The sequence below is a fragment of the Calidris pugnax genome, unplaced genomic scaffold, assembly GCF_001431845.1.
Source record: "Calidris pugnax isolate Ruff unplaced genomic scaffold, ASM143184v1 scaffold24, whole genome shotgun sequence".
Classification (NCBI taxonomy): Eukaryota; Metazoa; Chordata; class Aves; order Charadriiformes; family Scolopacidae; genus Calidris; species Calidris pugnax.
In genome coordinates this window covers 8,432,676-8,451,969 of record NW_015090922.1, presented here as the reverse complement: position 1 = coordinate 8,451,969, position 19,294 = coordinate 8,432,676, and the positions used below count along the sequence as shown (strand labels likewise).

Below are 19,294 nucleotides of genomic sequence, written 5' to 3'. Positions count from 1 at the left end.
TGAGCCTTAAGCTGTTTGTTAACATATATTAAGTATGGAAGCAATTAAATAGTTTTGCTGAGAGCGTCTAGTTTCAACAGGAGAGGCATTCTGTGCTCTCTTGTCTCTACACGATTCGATGATGGAGGATCTTGTACATCCCACCCAAGCAAACCTCCTCCCAGGAGAGTCAGGAGCGTGTCGTGACGTGCCCTGAGCAGCCAGTGGCAAGTGGCCGGGCTCCTGAATTCCCCTTTTGAAACTTGCGACTAAGAAATATTCAGAGGGAAGGTTGGGCAGAGTTTGTGCAGCAGGCGGCCTGAGGAGACGTGCCGGGCTGTCTCCAAAGTTCTCCTGGGTCAAGGAGACTCGCAATGCCAGCCTGGGCAGAGCCGCTTTGTCTCTCCGCTAATCGCAGCTCGGGGAAAGGAGGGCGGCTCACGCTCGGTGTCTTCCCATAAGCAATGCTGACACGAAGAAAATGCCCGGCAGCCTCTTCTAGGCCAGGAGCCAGGGCTGCCGTGTGTCTAACCTGCTCGGGAGAGCTTGCAAAAATCCCCTTCCCTGGAGAATCAGCGGGAAAGAGGCAGCTCTTTGGGGAGGCTCACAGCAGGGAGAACCAGGCTTGTGGTCCTTCTACAGGGAGAGCAGCAGCAGTAGAACTGCTGTGAAAAATAGCTGGTTTCAGGCTTACCTTGCATGGTAGCAAGGTGGAGGACTGAAAACGTGATGCAAGGGAGAAGACAGTTCAAGGAGCCCACCGAAGGAGCATGTTAGTAATTCCCCAACCAGTAATTCCCCAACCAGTTGCCAATGGGGAGTGCCTGGGGCGCTGACAGTGCACCCTCCCTCGCACCAGGGCTGGCCAGGGGATGAAGCAGTAGCACCACCAGCGTGGCTTTGCCTCCATCCACAGCGGTCTGTCAGCGTGACCCGTGTGGTGGCCAGATTCACATAACCTGTGTAGTGCAAGACCGAAGCAAAGTCTCCTCAAGAGCTTTGGCTCTGCTTTGCATTTCATCGCCACCAGAATAACCGAGGTTAACTTCTTTAAGAGCACATAAAGGAATTAATTTTGCTAGGCATCAGAAGGGGCTGAAAAACAAAACACCTGCCGAGGCATGGTTATGAACACCTTATGAGGGAAACAGAAACATCAGCACCATAAAGTAGGTGCAAGTTGGCCCTGAACAGAGGGCTCTCTGTCAGAAAGGTAGAAAGTTTCTAAACAGTATGGGGCATGGAGGTGTGGAACCATTTTCCACAGGGAGTCGCAAGAGCTTGTTCTTCATTTAAACATTTTTGAATGACAGGCTGATCGGACAGCCCTCCTCTGATCCGACAGCCTTACCAAAATCCTTAAAGCCAGTGCAACTTCTTTCATTCACCACAGCCCTGTAACTCAACCTTTTAAAGCTCATAGGTGTCTGTGAATGAAATAAAATAGTTCTATGTAAAAATAGACAGCTGTGAATCCACAGAAGAGAACTGAGACAGTTCTTCAGCTCCACACTGTGAGCGTTAGCATTTGTTGAGGCTGTGAGAGGTAGCATGGACTAAAGCTTGCCTCCAGAGAAGCAGCTAAGAGCTTTGCTGCTGCTTCCAGTGAGCATCACACCTGGAGGACCATCCTGAGAGAGGACAACCCCTTTGGTTCCCACTGGAGTCCAGACATTTCCCTGTGTCTGCACCTGCTTCTCTGAATAGCAGGAACAAAAATGGAGTTATTTGCATTCTCTCTTTATCCAGCCCTCTTTCCTTTAAACAGATTCTGGTGTGGGCTCTAAGCAAAATATTTGTGTGAAATAAGCGCATAAGACAATTTCTTACATACTTTCATGCTTTATATTTTTGAGGGCTTGAATTCTTTTTTTTTTAATATATATTAGGTGGTTGGTGGGGTTTTTTTTTAAAAAAAAAACCTTCATCCTATTTAGGCAATAGCTATACGTAGACAAGGATCACGTCTCAGTGCTTTTACCTGGAATTGCTCGAGGTGTTACAAAATACTTAGGAATTCTTGAATGGAAGGCGATTTTGTGAATATATACAATCCTCCTCCCCACCCCTTCCATATACCATATTCCATATACCTCCTACTTCTGTCTTTCCAAGTAGATCTCTCCCAGCACATGAGTGGGATCTGAGGGCGGACTTGTTGAATTTCAAAACTGTGTGCAGGCAAGTACATTTCTTCACCTCCTTTAAGTATCACCTTTTTTCTGCTCAGCTTTGCTCCCTTACCTCCTGCTTTCCATCAGGCTCTCCCCACTTCTAGAGACTGTGGCCTTTTTTCTGTACAGCCTTCTTATTGCAGCCATCGCATCTGCACAAGAGACCTCACATCCTGTACTGCCCTAAATAGCCAATTTCATCACATGCAAGGAAAGATACAAACAGCAAGGAAAAAAAAAACAAACCACAAACCCACAAAAAAATCCCCTGTTGAACTTGTGGAATTTCAGCATTTCCATTCACACCATGATCTAATTTATCTGACTTACTTGTGATTCCATCTGTTGTGCTGAGATGTTTTCCAGCAGTAATGGCTGCTGTGAGCCTTTTGTAAGCTTCTTTCAATTCCCAACGTATTTCTTTCCTGTTTCTGCAAGTACAAGCATGGATTTATAACTCTCATTCTTTTCAGCAGTGAACACTACACTCTAGGCATCACAGTAATACAAGTAAATACTCATAAAGAGCATCTCGGGGATCAAAATAAAACTGTTTTCTGAACATGTTTTTCGCACTGTGGAGAAGATGGCTGAAATGCTGGGAACTACCCAGAAGAAAAAACACACTAAAACTCCCACAGTGTGCCCTGGTGTAGTTTAGGAGCCACGGGGTCAGATCACCCTTCCCAGGGTATCAACAACCAAAGGAACGAGTTTAGCAATTTGCCTCTGTTTGTAGGCTCAGGACCTGAAGCCACTTCACATGCCACAAAAATAGTAGCCTAACAAGTTACTTATGTACATGGGAGGGGAAAAAAAAATATATGTCATAAATCAGACCTGTTAATCATACGATTTGGTACAGCCATTTTATCATGTTGTTCCTCAGGAGTGTCCCAGTACACACACACACATATGTAAGCCAAACCATACACAGTGCATAAAAACCCCTCTTACCTCTACAAAATTACTTCCTATCATAAGTAAAACCAGATATCTTCATCACAGAATCACAGAGTGGTAAGGGTTGAAAGGGACCTTTGGAGATCATCTAATCCAATCCCCCTGCCAGAGCAGGTTCACCTAGAGCAGGTTGCACAGGAACGTGGCCAGGCAGGTTTTTAATATCTCCAGAGAAGGAGACTCCACAACCTCTCTGGGCAGTCTGTTCCAGTGCTCTGCCACCCTCAAAGTAAAGGAGCTTTTCCTCACATTCAGGTGGAACTTCCTGTGTTCCAGTTTGTGCCGGTTGCCATTTGTCCTGTCACCAGGCACCACTGAAAAGTCTGGCCCAATCCTCTTGACACCTGCTCTTTACATATTTATAAGCATTGATGAGGTCCTCTCTAAGCCTTCTCTTCTCCGGGCTAAGTGGATCCAGGTCTCTCAGCATTTCCTCATAAGAAAGATGCTCCAGTCCCTTGATTATTTTCACGGTCCTCCACTGGGCTGTTTCCAGTCGTTTCATGTCTTTCTTGAACTGGGGAGCCCAGAACCAGACACAGTGCTCCAGATGTGGCCACACCAGGGCAGAGTAGAGGGGGAAGATGACCTCTCTCAACAGGCTGGCCACTCTTTTTAATGCACTCCAGGAGACCATTGGCCTTCTTGGCCACAAGGGCACATTGCTGGCTCATGGTCAACTTGTTGTCCACCCAGACCTTCTCCGCAGAGCTGCTTTCCATTAGGTCAAACCTTAACCTGTTCTGGTGCATGGGGTTATTCTTCCCTAGGTGCAGGACCCTACCCCTGCCCATGTTGAACTTCTCCACTCAGCTCTCTAGCCTGTCTAGATCTCACCGAATGGCAGCACAGCCTTCTGGTGTGTCAACATCATGTAAACTCCTGTAAACTTCCTTCTTCCATTTGAGTTTAATCCTTGCAATGAAACCTAACCACTTCTAAGGAAAGAAAAAAACAAACAAACAAACAAAAAAAAAACCCCACCAAGAAAGCCACATTTCATATCACAGAGCAGTGTGAAAAACATTGCATCAGGAAATTATTTTTATTGCCAACTAAAAGCATTTCCATAGTTTAGGCACATAGGATATACCTAAATAAGGGGAAATTGCCTTTTATCTCTCATATTCCTGAAGACGAAAGGAGCATGGTTTGTCCAGGATGGGCAGCAGACTGTATAGCGAATACCAGATTGAATTGTTTGCGTTAAAAACAACTTTTTCCTCCCTCCTAACACTAACTGGTAAGTTTGTGGCTTATATTTAGGTCAAAAGGCAGAGCTTTTTGGAAAGATATCAATATTGTATTTTTATCCATAGAAATCGCATTTTTTAAACAATATTTTTAATTTGAACACATTTATGCTGAGTTCTAGCAGATCAATAATCATTTGAATATTTTATTCCACCATTTTTTTCCTCCAAAATGACATATGAATTACACATTTGAGTTAATGTGCAACCTCTGAGGAGACCAATAACTCAAACATCTTTGCTGCAATTAGCTTTTGTCTGCTATGGATCAATTCCCATATTTTCTGTTTGAAGTAGAAAGCCGTAGTAATTCTGCCCAATTAAAGGCGAATCCCAGCCAAGGTAAAGATTTATAAGAAAAGCAGATGCCAGCCAAAACCAGCTTTCTTTTTAGCACTGTCCACACCCCAAAACACTTTGTGATGAACCCCCATAACCTTCCTCTTACTCACATCGCTCTGCTTGAGACATCCCTCAGCTGATCAGTTTGCAGAGGGCTTGTCAGCTCCGTGTCTGGGAGAAGCAGGAAGCATTAAATCCCCACTTCTAAAAGCATTGGCTGCATTTTTTGAAGGAAGCATCAGAATATAGCACATGAGCTACTGTCACCAGGCCCTCTTTAAAGATTCCAAGCATGATGAGTTGACTTTATAGGTGGGTAGTTTTTGCCACTGTAAGTCCCCAGCTGGTATTGAACTCCTGAAACCATTTAAATAAACAGCAGATTTCCAAATCTGGGTTGTTTTGGTTGTGTTGATTGCTCTCTGCAATGACTTTAAAGGTATCACCTGAAGTCTTAAAGGTCTCATTAGTATCTGAGTGTCCCTTCCTGAGCATCAGGTGGATCACTGATCATCTCCCAGAAAACACTAACTATTTAGGAGTGATTTATTAATTAGAACCCCTCCTGTTACTTTTGTTTAAGGAGAAGAGTAAATTTGGAGGGATCAGTGAGCTCTTAAGCATATGCTGCATGTTCTATTTCAGTATTTTTATTCCTGAATTAACAGGAAACACCCTAGTGTATACAATTACAGGGTTTTGCTGCATCAGATTTGTCATGGACATCTGAATGATAAATTATTGAGGAAGCACGTATTCAGACTGTCATCTGTGCGCCTGAATACAAAATTCCCCATATCCAGAGCAGCACCAGGCTTACATCTGCTGTGAGCAGATTTACTATTTCTTGTCCTATTAACTGTACAAAATATGCAGAACGTATTTCGCTGTATATCCTCGTGATCTACAGACCTGATAGAAAATTCTTTTTCACATTAACTAGCTTCACTCTCATCACTGACAAGAAAGGAAATAGTTCCAAGTTCAAGTTCATTTATCTAGAATTCACTTTGGGCTGTCAGATAAATACACCCTCCAAACTATCTCACGTTTCCTCGCTGAGCCCTGGAGTTGTCAGTGAAATGTAGTAACGCGCACTGTGTGGTTGTGGGATATTTTGCCGAGAAGCCAGGAGTGGTGTCACTCAGTGCTATGGCTTGTTGCACAAAAATACTTCACAGGCTCTCCCAAGAAACAGCACTTTTCATCCACTTCACGGCAAGCGGAGGGAGTAGTCCCTGATGGATAATTGCCTTCCTCCTTTCCTCTTACACACTCGCCCCTCATCTTCAGGGGCAGCAGCAATGCTAGCAACCAGGCCTGCTTTCGGGAGACCCCCATGACCAGCTGCTCTCCAGGTCACTGCAACGGTGCCTGGATAGGCAGGAAAGTCCCATCACAAAAACCTTCTATTAGCTCAGGAAAAAGTAACAGCTCAATAGGCTTTTTCCTTACTGGAGAAGGATCCAGCATTCCAGGATCTGAAACAGTAACTGAGCAGCATCCATGGTACCACACAGCAGCAGGCTACCAAAACACCATTTTTCTGTACTTTTTTTTTAAATAATTATTATTTTTCACACTTGCCTTCCTCCTGGGCAGGTCCCTCCACCTTTCCCTCGAGGCTGGTGCACCATGCTGCTGGCAGCCACTAGAGGATGCCCCCAGGGCACTCGGCCAGCAGCAGATCAGGTTGGCTCGGGTCGGGGCAGAGCCTCCCCATCCCTCTGCCCAGGGCTGCTCCTTTCTCACCTGCAGCATTAGCACCCCGGCCCTCACGCACCTGCAGGTTAATTTGGCATTTCTTGAGGTTGCCCAAGGCTAATTTTGCATTGCTGCAGCAGGTGGTGGGCCAGCGTGGGACTTACCCAGTAGCTCTGAACCTCTGTGGGTGCAAAGGGGAGAAGGAGGTGATAATTCAAAGCAAGTAAAAATCCCAAAGCACTGGGAAGAGCAAATGCCCAGCATCCCTGCTTGCCCAAAACAGCTGCATGGTGCAAGGAGGAAGGCCACTGCCGAGGGAGGGGGTTGCATCCCTCCTTTTCTGGCCACTACAGCATGAAAGCAGAGCCAAGGCTGCAGGTCCCTCAGCAGACACCAAGGGTCCTGGGGGTGGCTGGTGACACCAGCCCGAGGGTCCCTCCTCAGCCGCCGGGTCAAATTCCTCCCTGGCATGAGGTCCCAGGTCTCCTTGGGCAGCCCCGCTCCCCTCCCTGGCCCCGTGATTATCCAGTAAGCTGCTCACGCCAGCTCGCTTTTTATAAAAAGCATCTCTAGATTTCAGGCTGGGGTTTATTTATTGAGTTTCTCTGAACTTTTCCTTTTTCCTTCCCTCCTGCCAAGGCCCGGAGATGGTACAAGCCCTGGAAGTAAATAGAAAATGCCAAGCTTAGGTTTTTTAGGTCACTGTAAACTACACTCTTATCTGTTTCCAGAACACATAAGCCGCAGGGTGTCGTCTCAGGTCAACATAGAAGGATAAGGACTAGAAAGGTGGTTTTGGCTGTAGATATGAATAAATCAAGACCACGTAGAGGAAGTATATTTTTGTATTCAAGCAGCCTTATTTATCTCAGAGCCCTCTTCCTTTTTCCTCAAAGGATCCATATTGTTCTGGCCACAAAGATCTTTTTATATCTCTGGGTTTTCACATTCTGCCCAGCAGCCTATCATAAGCAAGCACAAATCTACTAAACAGTAAAATGAGGGATTATTTCCACTCATCTGTTGACAGACATTTCTCCAAATTGGATCAAATGATTAAAGGTATTAGAATGACGTCTTGCAGATCCAGATCAAATCATTTGAAACCTTGAGACTGTTTCTCCTTTACTTGGAAGGAACCACCAGAAATAGTTGTAGGTGCTAATTGCCCATTATTCTCACTAATGTGAAATTGTTAATTGGGGTCTTTGAATATTTTACTTGCTTGAATCCTAACGAGGGGGAGCTCAAGATGGAAGGACCGTGCAGTGGCTCGCTTCCCACCGTGCCGTTCGGGGTCTCTTCCAACGCCTGAATGGTTCTTCCTCGAGTCGCTTACGCTGAGAAGACGGGTCCAGACTGTGAAACCTTCCAGCATCTCACATTACGAAGATGGCACTGCTGAAAGTCAAATTCAACCAGAAGAAAAGGGTAAAACTAGCGCAGGGACTATGGCTCATGAACTGGTTTTCAGTGTTTGCTGGAATCCTTGTTTTTAGCATGGGGTTGTTCCTCAAAATTGAACTCCGGAAGCGAAGCGAAGTGATGGACAATTCTGAAAGCCACTTTGTGCCCAATTCTTTGATATTGATGGGTATATTATCCTGCGCCTTCAATGGGTTTGCTGGCAAAATTTGTTACGATTCTTTGGATCCCGCTAAATTTGTCAAGTGGAAGCCTTTGCTGAAACCTTACCTGGCACTATGTTTCCTCTTTAACATACTCCTTTTCTTCGTTGCTCTGATTTGCTTTCTCATGCGGGGTTCTCTGGAGAGCACGCTGGCCCAGGGGCTCAAGAACGGCATGAAGTTCTACCGGGACACAGACACCCCTGGAAGATGCTTCATGAAGAAGACCATCGACATGCTCCAAATTGAGTTCAAATGCTGTGGGAACAACGGCTTCAAAGATTGGTTCGAAATTCAGTGGATCAGCAACAGATATCTGGACTTCAGCTCCAAAGAAGTGAAGGAGTAAGTGACTTAGTGGGGTTTGTACGGCGTAGTATCGTTAGTTGATCAGTATTACACTAAAGAAATCTACATCAAAAGAGGCACTGACTGGAGGGGGTTTTGTATAAAATGTTGGGGTTTTTTTCCTCTGCTTTTTCTTAATAAGCTTCTCAAACATTCAGCTAGATTGCTTCCTCCCCTGGCAAATTCCTCTAACATTATCCAGAACATAAAATATAATGGACTAAAATACAATTCCCACTCTTACGCAGTGTGATGTAAACAGACTTCTAATAATAATTTTTACTGCCTTTTACCTCTTCATAAACCCATTACATTGAGCCACGCATACCTACTCCCAAAATCAACTGGGAAGTATCAGAACTTCACTATCCCTAAAGCAGATTTCAATATGTGACTTATGAAGTTCCTGAAAAAAGAGTTCCCTGGGTGTGTGTATACTGCTGACACCACTTTTAAAATTTCACCTTAAATATTGGCAATTAAGCAATCTCATGGAAGCAAATAGAAATGCTTTACCAATAACTTATGCATTTTAAATCCTTAAGATTTAGAATTCTATTTTTATATTCACTCAGTGGATTGCTTCAGCATCCACTGGACAATATTGAGCCATCAACACAGGTTGATGTCCCTAGCTTTACACAGTGCCCAGCGTAGCCAAATGCATTTTGTGTTCTCTCCCATATGAAAACATGTTCAATAGATATGCTTGTGCCTCAAACCAGCACTAGTTTTCTCTGCACAAACCAGCACAGATTGTTGGCCAGAAACACCTTAATGGCTCTGATGTCAGTGCCAAAAGAGGCAGTAATCTCAAAATCAGCTAAAGCGCAGTAAGCACAAGTAAAAAATAAACACGAGAACAAATAAACTTTTGAAATTAAAAAACGAGCATTGTGCATAAACACCCACAACCTTTTAATAAATTAAGCATCGGGGGAAGTGATCGTTAATCAGAGTTCTTTGGGAACATCACTTGTTAGCGTTTATACTCTGGGCTGCACAAAGGGTCTGGAAGCAATCTGCTTTTAAATGGACTGCCCATGTTAAGGATGTCTGAATTAATTTTGAAATAGACTTTGTGTGTCTCATGGGATCCCTGCCTGACTGTGTAAACAGTATTTCAGTTGTGTGTCTCTCTGCATATTGTTTTGACTTGTTGGGTGGTCTGGTTGTTTTTGCAATTCTGAACTAGGACTTCATAGTGAAAACTGTTACAGGCTTAACCTATTGCACTGCAGGGCTATAGCAAATACATTTACTATTTAATAAGGGAGTATTTGCATTGCGAAGGTATGCCCATGGGTATAAATAACTACTTGAAAACATAATAAGTTCACCTTGCCAGCATTATATGGAGATTTGAGAGCTGTAACTTAATCTAGCAGCAGTGGAAGGGCAAAGCACAGAGGGAAAACAAGGTTATATTGTCCTTAATAAATGATGTCTTGTTTAGGACTGAGACTCGGGGCAATTTCTTTGTATTACTGGGGCAGGAAATAGGGCATTAAAAATCCACAAATGGATGTTAATGAGTGAATTCAAGGTTTGAACTGTACAGTGATGCACAGTCTCTTCTCACATTCCTGGTGGGATATTTTGGTCCCTTTGAAGTCAATAGCAAAGTTCTCCTTAATTCCAGGGAAGTTGGAGTCTATTCCCCAACATGTGACTTTTATATTTGTAGAGAAAAGGCCTGATCCAATCTCTCTGAAACTGGTGGAGCATTTACACATCAATGGGAATTAGACCCAGTGCAGAGCACACTTTACATCTACAGATAAAACCTCAACTACATTGGGCTTTATTATTTAGGTCACAACTGCAAAGTGGAATTTTCCTTCAGCAGGCTGTTGCAGCCACCTTTCTCCCTGTGACACAATTTTAAAATATCCATATAGAAAGCTACAAGCTACTCAGATATTTTTTTTTCACCTTTCTAGATCACCAGTGCTCTCCATTCTGTCATTTTCTAAGCAAAATGACATTTTTTAGTTGCAGTCCTCTTATTATAGTCTTTTTCTGCAATGCCAGTGGAATTATTTCCCTTCTAAGTATCTCTCATCTAAACATCTCCTAAGGCACCAGGCTAAATGGCAGTGTAGGGAGTTGGGGAGCTCCTGCCAGGATTTCAGAAATTTTACAACATCCTATTGCTGAAGCCCATTTCACGTTTTAAATACTGTTACCTTCCCAAGCCAAGAATAAATGCATAACATTTTCCTGGAAGTATTATCCTCAAAGAGAAGCTATTAGGTTTGCTGGATCACTGGACTAGCTGGATATGGTGGGTCCTAAGGCTGTTGTAGGTCCTTTTCCAAGCTCAGGTCACCTTCAGCAGCTCCCTAACTACATTATGATCACTCTTTTATGACTGCCCCTCCTGAAATTTCTCTCTGACGTTTACTTTTCTTAAAAATTAATTTCTTTGAAGAAGTGACCTGAGAGGGTGCGTTTCCATCACAAAGAGTTAATTATAGACTCAATGTAGCTTTGACGCAGAAAAGGATTTCAGAGAGGAAAACAAACCAGGACAAATACTGCTATATACACAGGGGATGCAGAGAAATGGCACGGGCAGGAGGTATGGTGGAAGATCCATATTGCCTTTGCTTTCCTTCCTCGTGCAGGTTTCCTCAGGTATATCTTTATTTGTGTCCCTGTGTATTCATGCTTCCTTCTGCCCTTGCCCGTAGTCGGATCAAAAGCAACGTGGACGGCAGGTACTTGGTGGACGGCGTCCCTTTCAGCTGCTGCAACCCCAGCTCCCCGAGACCCTGCATCCAGTACCAGGTCACCAACAACTCGGCTCACTACAGCTACGACTACCAAACGGAGGAGCTCAACCTCTGGCGCCGCGGCTGCCGGGAAGCCCTCCTGCACTACTACAGCAGCATGATGAGCTCCATGGGCGTCGTCGTCCTCCTCGTCTGGCTTTTCGAGGTAACCCTCTCCCCCCAGCCATGCTGTGGTGAAGCTCCAGCTCCGGAGGAGCAGAGCATTTTTCAGCATGGGCCTCCAAGTTAAATATCAGATAGCTTTCAAATAAATCATGCACCGTCATTCTTTAGCTGAGGAAACATCTAACAGTGACCATCTGCATAAGGCCTGAAAGGTCCCAGGCTGGAGACACAGGTGGGAAGCACAGGGTGGGGGCTAGATCGCACAACTCCCCTTCAAAGTAGTCCTGGGGGAGCCTCAAGAGGGGGAAAAAGGTCCAATTTTGTGCCAAAGGCAGGGTGCTGAGCAGGGAAGAGCATGGGAGGGCTCAGCTGTCCAGACATATTAATTTTATGTGCGTCACCTACAGTGGGGAGTGAAAAGCGTGCAAAGCAGGGCATCAGAAAGAGATGGCAGTAATTTGTGGGACAGAAAGTGCAATTAAAGGGTTTATGTGCTGATGTAAAGACCTAGAGCCACGCGCCAGCGTCCAGCTTCAGGGCAGCGTTTGGGTTAAGGTCTTTCATCAGCCCCATCAATGGTTTTGAATACGAGAAGTGATTTTAGGTGAAGTAGATGGATTAATTTCATTTTATTCTGCTTCCCAAAACCACGGAGCATAGGCAGCCAGGTGCAGATACTGCCCAGTGCAGGCGTTTGTGGGCACCACAACCCAAATATCTGCTAAAATACCATTCATTTGATGCAAGGGAAACGTGTCCTTCTGCCTCCAGGAGATGGCTAATTTTCTAGCCAGGGTGTTTAATCAGTGCTAATACGTGGGGAGCGTGGGCTGGCAGCGACACGAGGGCTGGCGCGTGAGGCGCGGGATGCGGAGGTCGGGCAGGACCCGATGGCCAACGGGGAGGGACACAGAGACCCCTTCTAGCCCTCGAGACGGCTGCTGCAAATGGCATTGCCTGCCTTAATTGGTTCAGCTGTCTCTCAAAAAAATTTGGATAAAGCTAAAATATAACGCGTTATATTTTGATACGAGCACTGGGCTACACCCTTCCAGGAATGAAGATGCTTTTTAAAAAATAAACACCTACCCAAATAGTCTGTGAAGTGAAAAAAAATATCGTAAAATTGCTTCATGTCGCGTTATTCTAAAAATAGCTACTCTGCATGGCTGAGGAAGTTACCTACCTCCTTGTAGCACTCTTATTCTGGTAAGAAAAGAAAGAGAAGCTCGTGTCTCGCCCAAATTCAAATAAAGAGTTCTTGAAGAGGGGGAATTTCAGCTGCATGTGAAAAAAAAAAGAAGGAAATTCAAAAACTCAGGGGAAAAATGCACAGAAATACTAATTCCAGCTGTTGAGAAATCATGACTAGGAACCTGTAACATATCTCTGCTGATTTGTACGAGATTAATGACAGTGATATGCTAACATTAATAGCAGCAATAAAAATGCAGTATTTTATTTCTACCTCTTCAAAGTACACCCCAGTATTTTTCCAACCTGTAGCATAATAAGAAATACAATATTCTCTTTTTTTTTTTTGTCTTTGTCTTTTTCAAAATACAAAGTGATTTATTTTTTTTTTTGCAAGCCATCAGAGGACTTTCAGGGCAAAGCTTTAAAGAAATATCACAATCCTGGGTTATATTAATTGGCCCTCCTGAATATTTATTACTTGCCTGATTTCTGCCATAAAGGGTCCACATTTGGGTCTCAAACTCCCTCCTCTTCTAAGGCAAACTTTGAAGGGAGGAAGGAAAGCAGGAAGCAAGCATTAATTTAGCCTCCCTTTGAAATATAACCACTTTCTTTAAATTGCAGTCAGGGTAGGAAACAATTTTATACCGAGTAGGAGCGCAGCAGAGGTCCCGACCCCCGGCCAAGGTAAGATGTTGGTCTGACCAGGGTGGGACCCAGTGGGGAGTTACTGTGGTGACTCTCTGCTTCTTGTTTTCCCTTGGAATGGCTTGCTGAGGAGTTACAGAAAAGTGCAAAAGCAAAGGAGCCCCCTGGGTTTGCTTTGCACCTGGAGACAACGTGAACCCACACCAGTGGCATGGCCACAGCAGCTCCCCAGCAAAGCCCTTCTGGGGACCAGCGGAGGACTCTTCCAGCTGGGTTGATGGCATGGGATTGAGGTGTGGGGAGGGGGACAGAGCACGGAGGGTAAAACTCATTGCAGCTGTTACTCTGAGCTGTGGGAAAACATAATGTGCCAAACGGGTCTAGGGACCTCAGGGAAGGCCATTTGGGTTTGACGTTTCTGTATTAGGTGTAAGGAAGAACGAACCTATTTTGAAGTATCAAAACTTCTATTTAAAAAAAAAATAGTGTCTCATATATTTTGGAAATATATTATTATCCACATGCTGCTTTTACTAGCAAAAGCTGTAGGCTTCCCATGAGTGACAACCGGTCATGAGGGTGACAAAAAAAGCTCACCCCATGCTCTAGCTAAGCCGCCTCAGGCTAAACCCTGGCAAACAGATGGGCTTTGCTGCAGAAGGTCAAGCAGAGCAAGCTGAGATGTCTTCTTGACCTGCCTCAGCCAGCAAAGAGGAAATGGAGGGTTCAAGGGTGCCCTGAATAGAGCATTTAAAAAAAAAAAATGGAGGGCAGCAGCCGGTTCCTGAGATGCTCCAGGTCCTTCACCTGTATAAACATGTGGCTCCTGACAGGTCACAGCTACTGCAATGGCCACAACCCTGAGATTCATCTCGCATGTGGTGCCAGAGAGGGAGCCCAGCACTGAGCCCCAGGAGAGCAATGAGACACGAGCAGGTGCACATCGTGTGCTGGAGAGTAGACTCTCTGATGCATTGAACACTAGGAGTGAACTCCAGATAATCTTCAAAATCAGCCCACAGGCAGCAGTGGTGCTCCAGAAGGACACAGTTTGCTCTGCTGGCCCAGACTGAGGGGTTGAGCATGCTGTGGTGCAGGGGGATGTATCAGCCCAGCCTGCCCATATCTAGCCCTGGAGAAACACTGTGGTCTTTTTCTTCCTGCCACTGTAGAGTTGCTGTAAAATGACAAGAGTTTTCATGACACTTTATCCATTGGCCAGGGGAAATCATCACTCATCAAGACCAGGCTAGCTTTAGGACCTTGATGTCCAGGCCTTCTCTGCTGGATTGTGATTAAGTACAGGTCTACAATTCAAAGTCACAGACTTGTTGAGGTTGGAGGGAGCTCTGGTGGTTATCTTGTCCTCAGCCCCCTGCTCACACAGGGCTACCTGGAGCTGGTTGCTCAGGACCATGGTCAGACAGTTTTTGAATATCTCCAAGGAGGGTGACTCAAATGCTTCTCTGGATAACCCATGACAGTGCTCAGTCACCCCCTTAGTAAAAAATGTTTGCTAATTTTCATAGGGAATCTCCTGTGTTTCCGTTTGTGCCCACGGCCTCTTGTCCTGCCATTGGGCACTACTGAAAAGAGCCTGGCTCCATCTTCTTGACACCCTCTCTTCAGGTACTTATATATGGATTGATAAGATCTGCCCTGAGCCTTCTCTTCCCCAGGCAGAACATTCCCAGCTGTTTCAGCATCTTCGCACAGGAGAGGTGCTCCAGTCCCTTCATCACCTCAGTGGCCCTTTGTTGGGGTCCCTCCACTATGCCCACATCTCTCTCGTAGTGAGGAGCCCAGAACGGGACACAGGACCCCAGCTGTGGTCTCACCAGTGTCAACGTGGACCCCAAGGCCCTTTACTGCCAAGCTGTTTTCAGCCAGTCACCCCCAGCATATACTGGTGCCTGGGGTTGTTCCTTCCCTAGTGCAGGACTTCAGCAAAACTGATGGTCCAAGGCTTTATGCTATCATATAGGAGCTAGACTAATTTACCAGAGAGTTGTCTCTAACTCCCTGGACTCTCTTCTCATCTGGCAGAAAAGGCAGGCTCAGGTCAGTGGAGGTGATGACAGCCTGAAATCTCAGCCCCAGGGACCCAAAATCTTTCTGAACAAGATTTTTAGAAAGCAAAGTCTTTGAGAGAAAACGTCACAGAATCTCATCAGAGGGCAGATCAGCTGCTCCCTTCTGCACAAGCACCTTCCTTTTTTAAAGCACAGCTATTTAGTGACTTAGAGTCTTCCAGAAAACCTGTAAGTACAGCTAATTCTGCTGTCAAATAGTGGGAATTAGTAAGTCAGTCACAAAAAAAGAGCTCCTGCTGACATGCAGTGAAATAGCACAAGTAGAGAGCAACGTGGAGACCATCTTTTGTGTCCAGTGCCATTAATTTTTACTTGCGACAGCAATTAATATGAAAGATACTAGTCTTGTGACTGAGAGCAGTAAAACTGGGGCTCAGATTGAAAGAAAGATGTCAAAAGCATTAAATCCCGAGACTACCATGAAGTGATTTGATACTTCTTGTGACCTTTCTAGAATAGGGTTTCAACTGATTTAAATCACCATAGTATCAGGTAGATCCACAACAAAAGGAGACTGTTTCCAAATTCAGGACCATTAGAGACTTCTTTGAGGACCAGGCAGGTGTTGCAAGTCACACATTCCTGTGTTAAACAGGACAAAAATTTGCCTTAGGATATGGAAGTGTTTGATGAAGCTTCTTTGAGCACTGTTTTTCTCTTTCTGGTCTTGAGTAAAGTCAGAGAAACATCAACATCTGAAAATTTCAAGGGTAACTAATGGTTACCTTTTAGTCTTCCAAGAGTTTGGAGACACTGATCAGTGTCACACAAGCAGGATAAGGATGACCAGGGTAAACAGGCTAATGAATGGTCCACAGAAGCACATGCTTGAGCAGTCCCATGAGTCCAAAAGCCAGATGTGAATTTTGCAACCGCCCATGCTGCGTAGCTAAATCCCAACTTCAAATATGCCTGGGTACCCAGTGCTGTAATCCTGCATGACAGTTCACAAGCTTCCTCCATCTCTAGTTCAAAAGCTGCAAGAGGAAGCAGCAGATCCAGGGCAGCTCTCCACAAGCCTCAGCTGTGCCACCAGGTAAGGAAGACACAGGGATGCCAACCTCTTTAACCATTAGGGTTTAGGAAGCCCACAGGTAATCACTTCCTTGGGAATCTGAATAGGATAACAGAGGTGTCCTGTTTCACCTACAGAACACACCTATTAATAACAGTAAGTGGTCTCCATCTTAGCTTTACCTAGCACACAAAAGACTCAACTAATTGTCTGCTTCTCTATCCTGGCCACCTGCGCTACCACCTCATCAAGCTGGCTCTTCTGGGCTCTGCCTTTTCTTTCTTTATCTACTCAACAGATCAATCACTTTCCTTCATAAGCACCACAACGGTTGAAGTCAGATTGTTCTGAACGGTGTCAGAAGGCAGGATATTGGCTGAAAACATCCCTTCTCTCTGGAAGCAGGTTTGGGTTGTTGACAGTGTCAGGGGTGTTACACCAGGATAGTACAGTAGAAAGAGTCTCGGTGAAGGCTGCTGGCGCTGGCAAATACAGAAATGAAAATGTGTTTTATATTGAACCGGTTAGAGACACAGATCACCTCATGCCTTGGTTTCCTTATTTGCACATACCTATATAAAAAACAAAACCAGAATTTGAAATAGACAAGCTGATGGCTCAAATCCTAGTGCTGCTCTGTTCTGCACAGATGCTGATTCATTAGTATGTCCTTGATCAGATTAATGTACTTGCCACAGATTAATATACTTGCCAAACTTACTAAGGTCAACGTGAAGTAAAAATATTTAGAGTTAAAATTAAGTGACCGTGGCAGAGCATGTTGCTGCACGTACAAATAGCTTTAAGGACATCTAGTGCACAGGAGCAGAGGTTTCATTAAAATCTCTCAGGAGGTGTCTACCCTGTGACAGGGTGTGCAGAGAGCCCCCCTGTGCACATGGCCACACGAAGCTGCTGTTTCATGCACTTCCTTCCTAAGATGATGCATCAGCTGTCCCACTTCCCATGGTGCTCACTCATTTCAGACCTCCACCCTTTCCTTTCCTACTTGAGAAGGGACATTTTCCTCCTGCTAGCTCTCCTTCACACCTCCTGGCCATCCAGAGGGGAAGGCTGCTCAGGATCTCCTCTCCTTTGGAGGATTCCTACAGCCCTTAAGCTGTACCTCTTTGGCACCGTTGGGACTTTGTTCACTCCACCACCTGGGGCCACTGATAGCGAGCATGGCAAAGATATGGACAAGGGGAAAAAAGCTATAAAAATTTGCCTGACATGCTCTGTCTTTCCCATTGCACGGCGCAGATGTCAGTGATGGTTGGCTTGCGTCTCCTGCACACCTCTCTGGAGAGCATCGCGAATCCTGAAGACCCTGAATGTGAAAGCGAAGGGTGGATCCTGGAGAACAGCCTGAAGGACACTTTTAAGTCCGCGCTGGAGAATTTGAAAAAGATTGGTAAGTTCAATCAGGTGGAAGCAGATGGCGAAGGCGCCGGAGAGGAAGGTGGGAAGACGCCAGCCATCACAACAGTCAGTTGAGCTTCTAATTGATGTGGACTTTTTAACAGAGAGGAATAAAAAAACTGAAAATTGTGAATATCTATGTTTTAAAAGCTATGTAACAACCATCAGAATACACATTTCTACGCATGCTTTTTGCATATGGGAGTATACAACATAGTGCACCTTGGGATAATACGTTTATCCACAACGTGAGTACACCATATTCATAACTTCTGGGGGAAATGACCCCTCTAGGACTTGCAAGATTCATGTGTTTCCATACCAGGGACAGGTAGTTTAAAAAAAATTAAAAAAAAAAAAATAAAAATAATTTGCTGGCATCACATGGTGATGCATTCCATCTTATTTTGAAACTAAAAATGGAATTTGAAAAGTTAATATTTTTTGCTCAAGTTGTTTTATCAGCATACTTCATGTACTTCAACTTTTAAAGACAAACAAGTTGGTTTTCTGGGGAATAATGTGTCCGAAGTCAAAGGAAGAAGGATTTCCAGAATTGTATATAACTTAGTATACAGGTATTTTGACAAACCTCTCATATAATGTGTTTTTTGTTAATGTGATAAGCAATGGTATTTTCTGCTGTATTTTTAAGATATACATAGAAAAAAATGCAAATTTATGCTGAGAATTTATTTACTGAGCAAAAATTATAATTTAATGAAACAGCACAAGTATCATGAAAACAACATTAACTAAGATTTACGGGGTTTGTTTCTCAGGGGTTTTTTTCAGCCTGTATAACTTGAATGAACGTGTTGTAGACTTACGCTTCACCTTGTATTTAAACAAGCAGAAGCTTAGAAGATTCCTCTTGTAGTGGGTGGAATCAATGCTACGAGCATGTGCCAGTTATGGCTATTCTGGACATTTAAAAAAGTATGTAGTCTCATAGCTTGCTCCAGAATATTCAAGCCCAACTATTTCTAAAACAAGAAAAAAAGAAAAAAAAAAAAGAAAAAAAAAAAAGAAAAAAAAAAAAGAAAAAAAAAAAAGAAAAAAAAAAAAGAAAAAAAAAAAAGAAAAAAAAAAAAGAAAAAAAAAAAAGAAAAAAAAAAAAGAAAAAAAAAAAAGAAAAAAAAAAAAGAAAAAAAAAAAAGAAAAAAAAAAAAGAAAAAAAAAAAAGAAAAAAAAAAAAGAAAAAAAAAAAAGAAAAAAAAAAAAGAAAAAAAAAAAAGAAAAAAAAAAAAGAAAAAAAAAAAAGAAAAAAAAAAAAGAAAAAAAAAAAAGAAAAAAAAAAAAGAAAAAAAAAAAAGAAAAAAAAAAAAGAAAAAAAAAAAAGAAAAAAAAAAAAGAAAAAAAAAAAAGAAAAAAAAAGGTTCCTTAGAACTAACACTTTAAATGTTTTCCAGGGTCCTAGCAAAGGGACAGCATTAATCCACAAGTACATCAAGCCTCAAACTTTGAGGCCAGGGAAAATAAGTTTAAATCAGCCCCCGGTGTACAAATTTTTGCAACTTTTCTTTTTCTTTATCGGTGATAGGGCACCCTTCATCATATCTTTTAACTCAAAGGGAAGGCACGTTTTGCATATGTTGCATCTCTCCAAACACAGTGTCCTAGCT

The 19,294-nt window shown here is 43.7% G+C and overlaps 1 protein-coding gene across 1 annotated transcript; it reads left to right on the top strand.

The window, feature by feature from the left end:
- Window positions 1-7,807: 7,807 nt before the first annotated feature.
- PRPH2 (peripherin 2 (retinal degeneration, slow)) lies at window positions 7,808-17,744 on the top strand. The gene is made up of 3 exons (XM_014950597.1): window positions 7,808-8,388; window positions 11,088-11,334; window positions 17,511-17,744. Exons 1-3 carry the CDS (start codon window positions 7,808-7,810, stop codon window positions 17,742-17,744), a joined length of 1,062 nt encoding a protein of 353 aa, XP_014806083.1.
- Window positions 17,745-19,294: the final 1,550 nt, after the last annotated feature.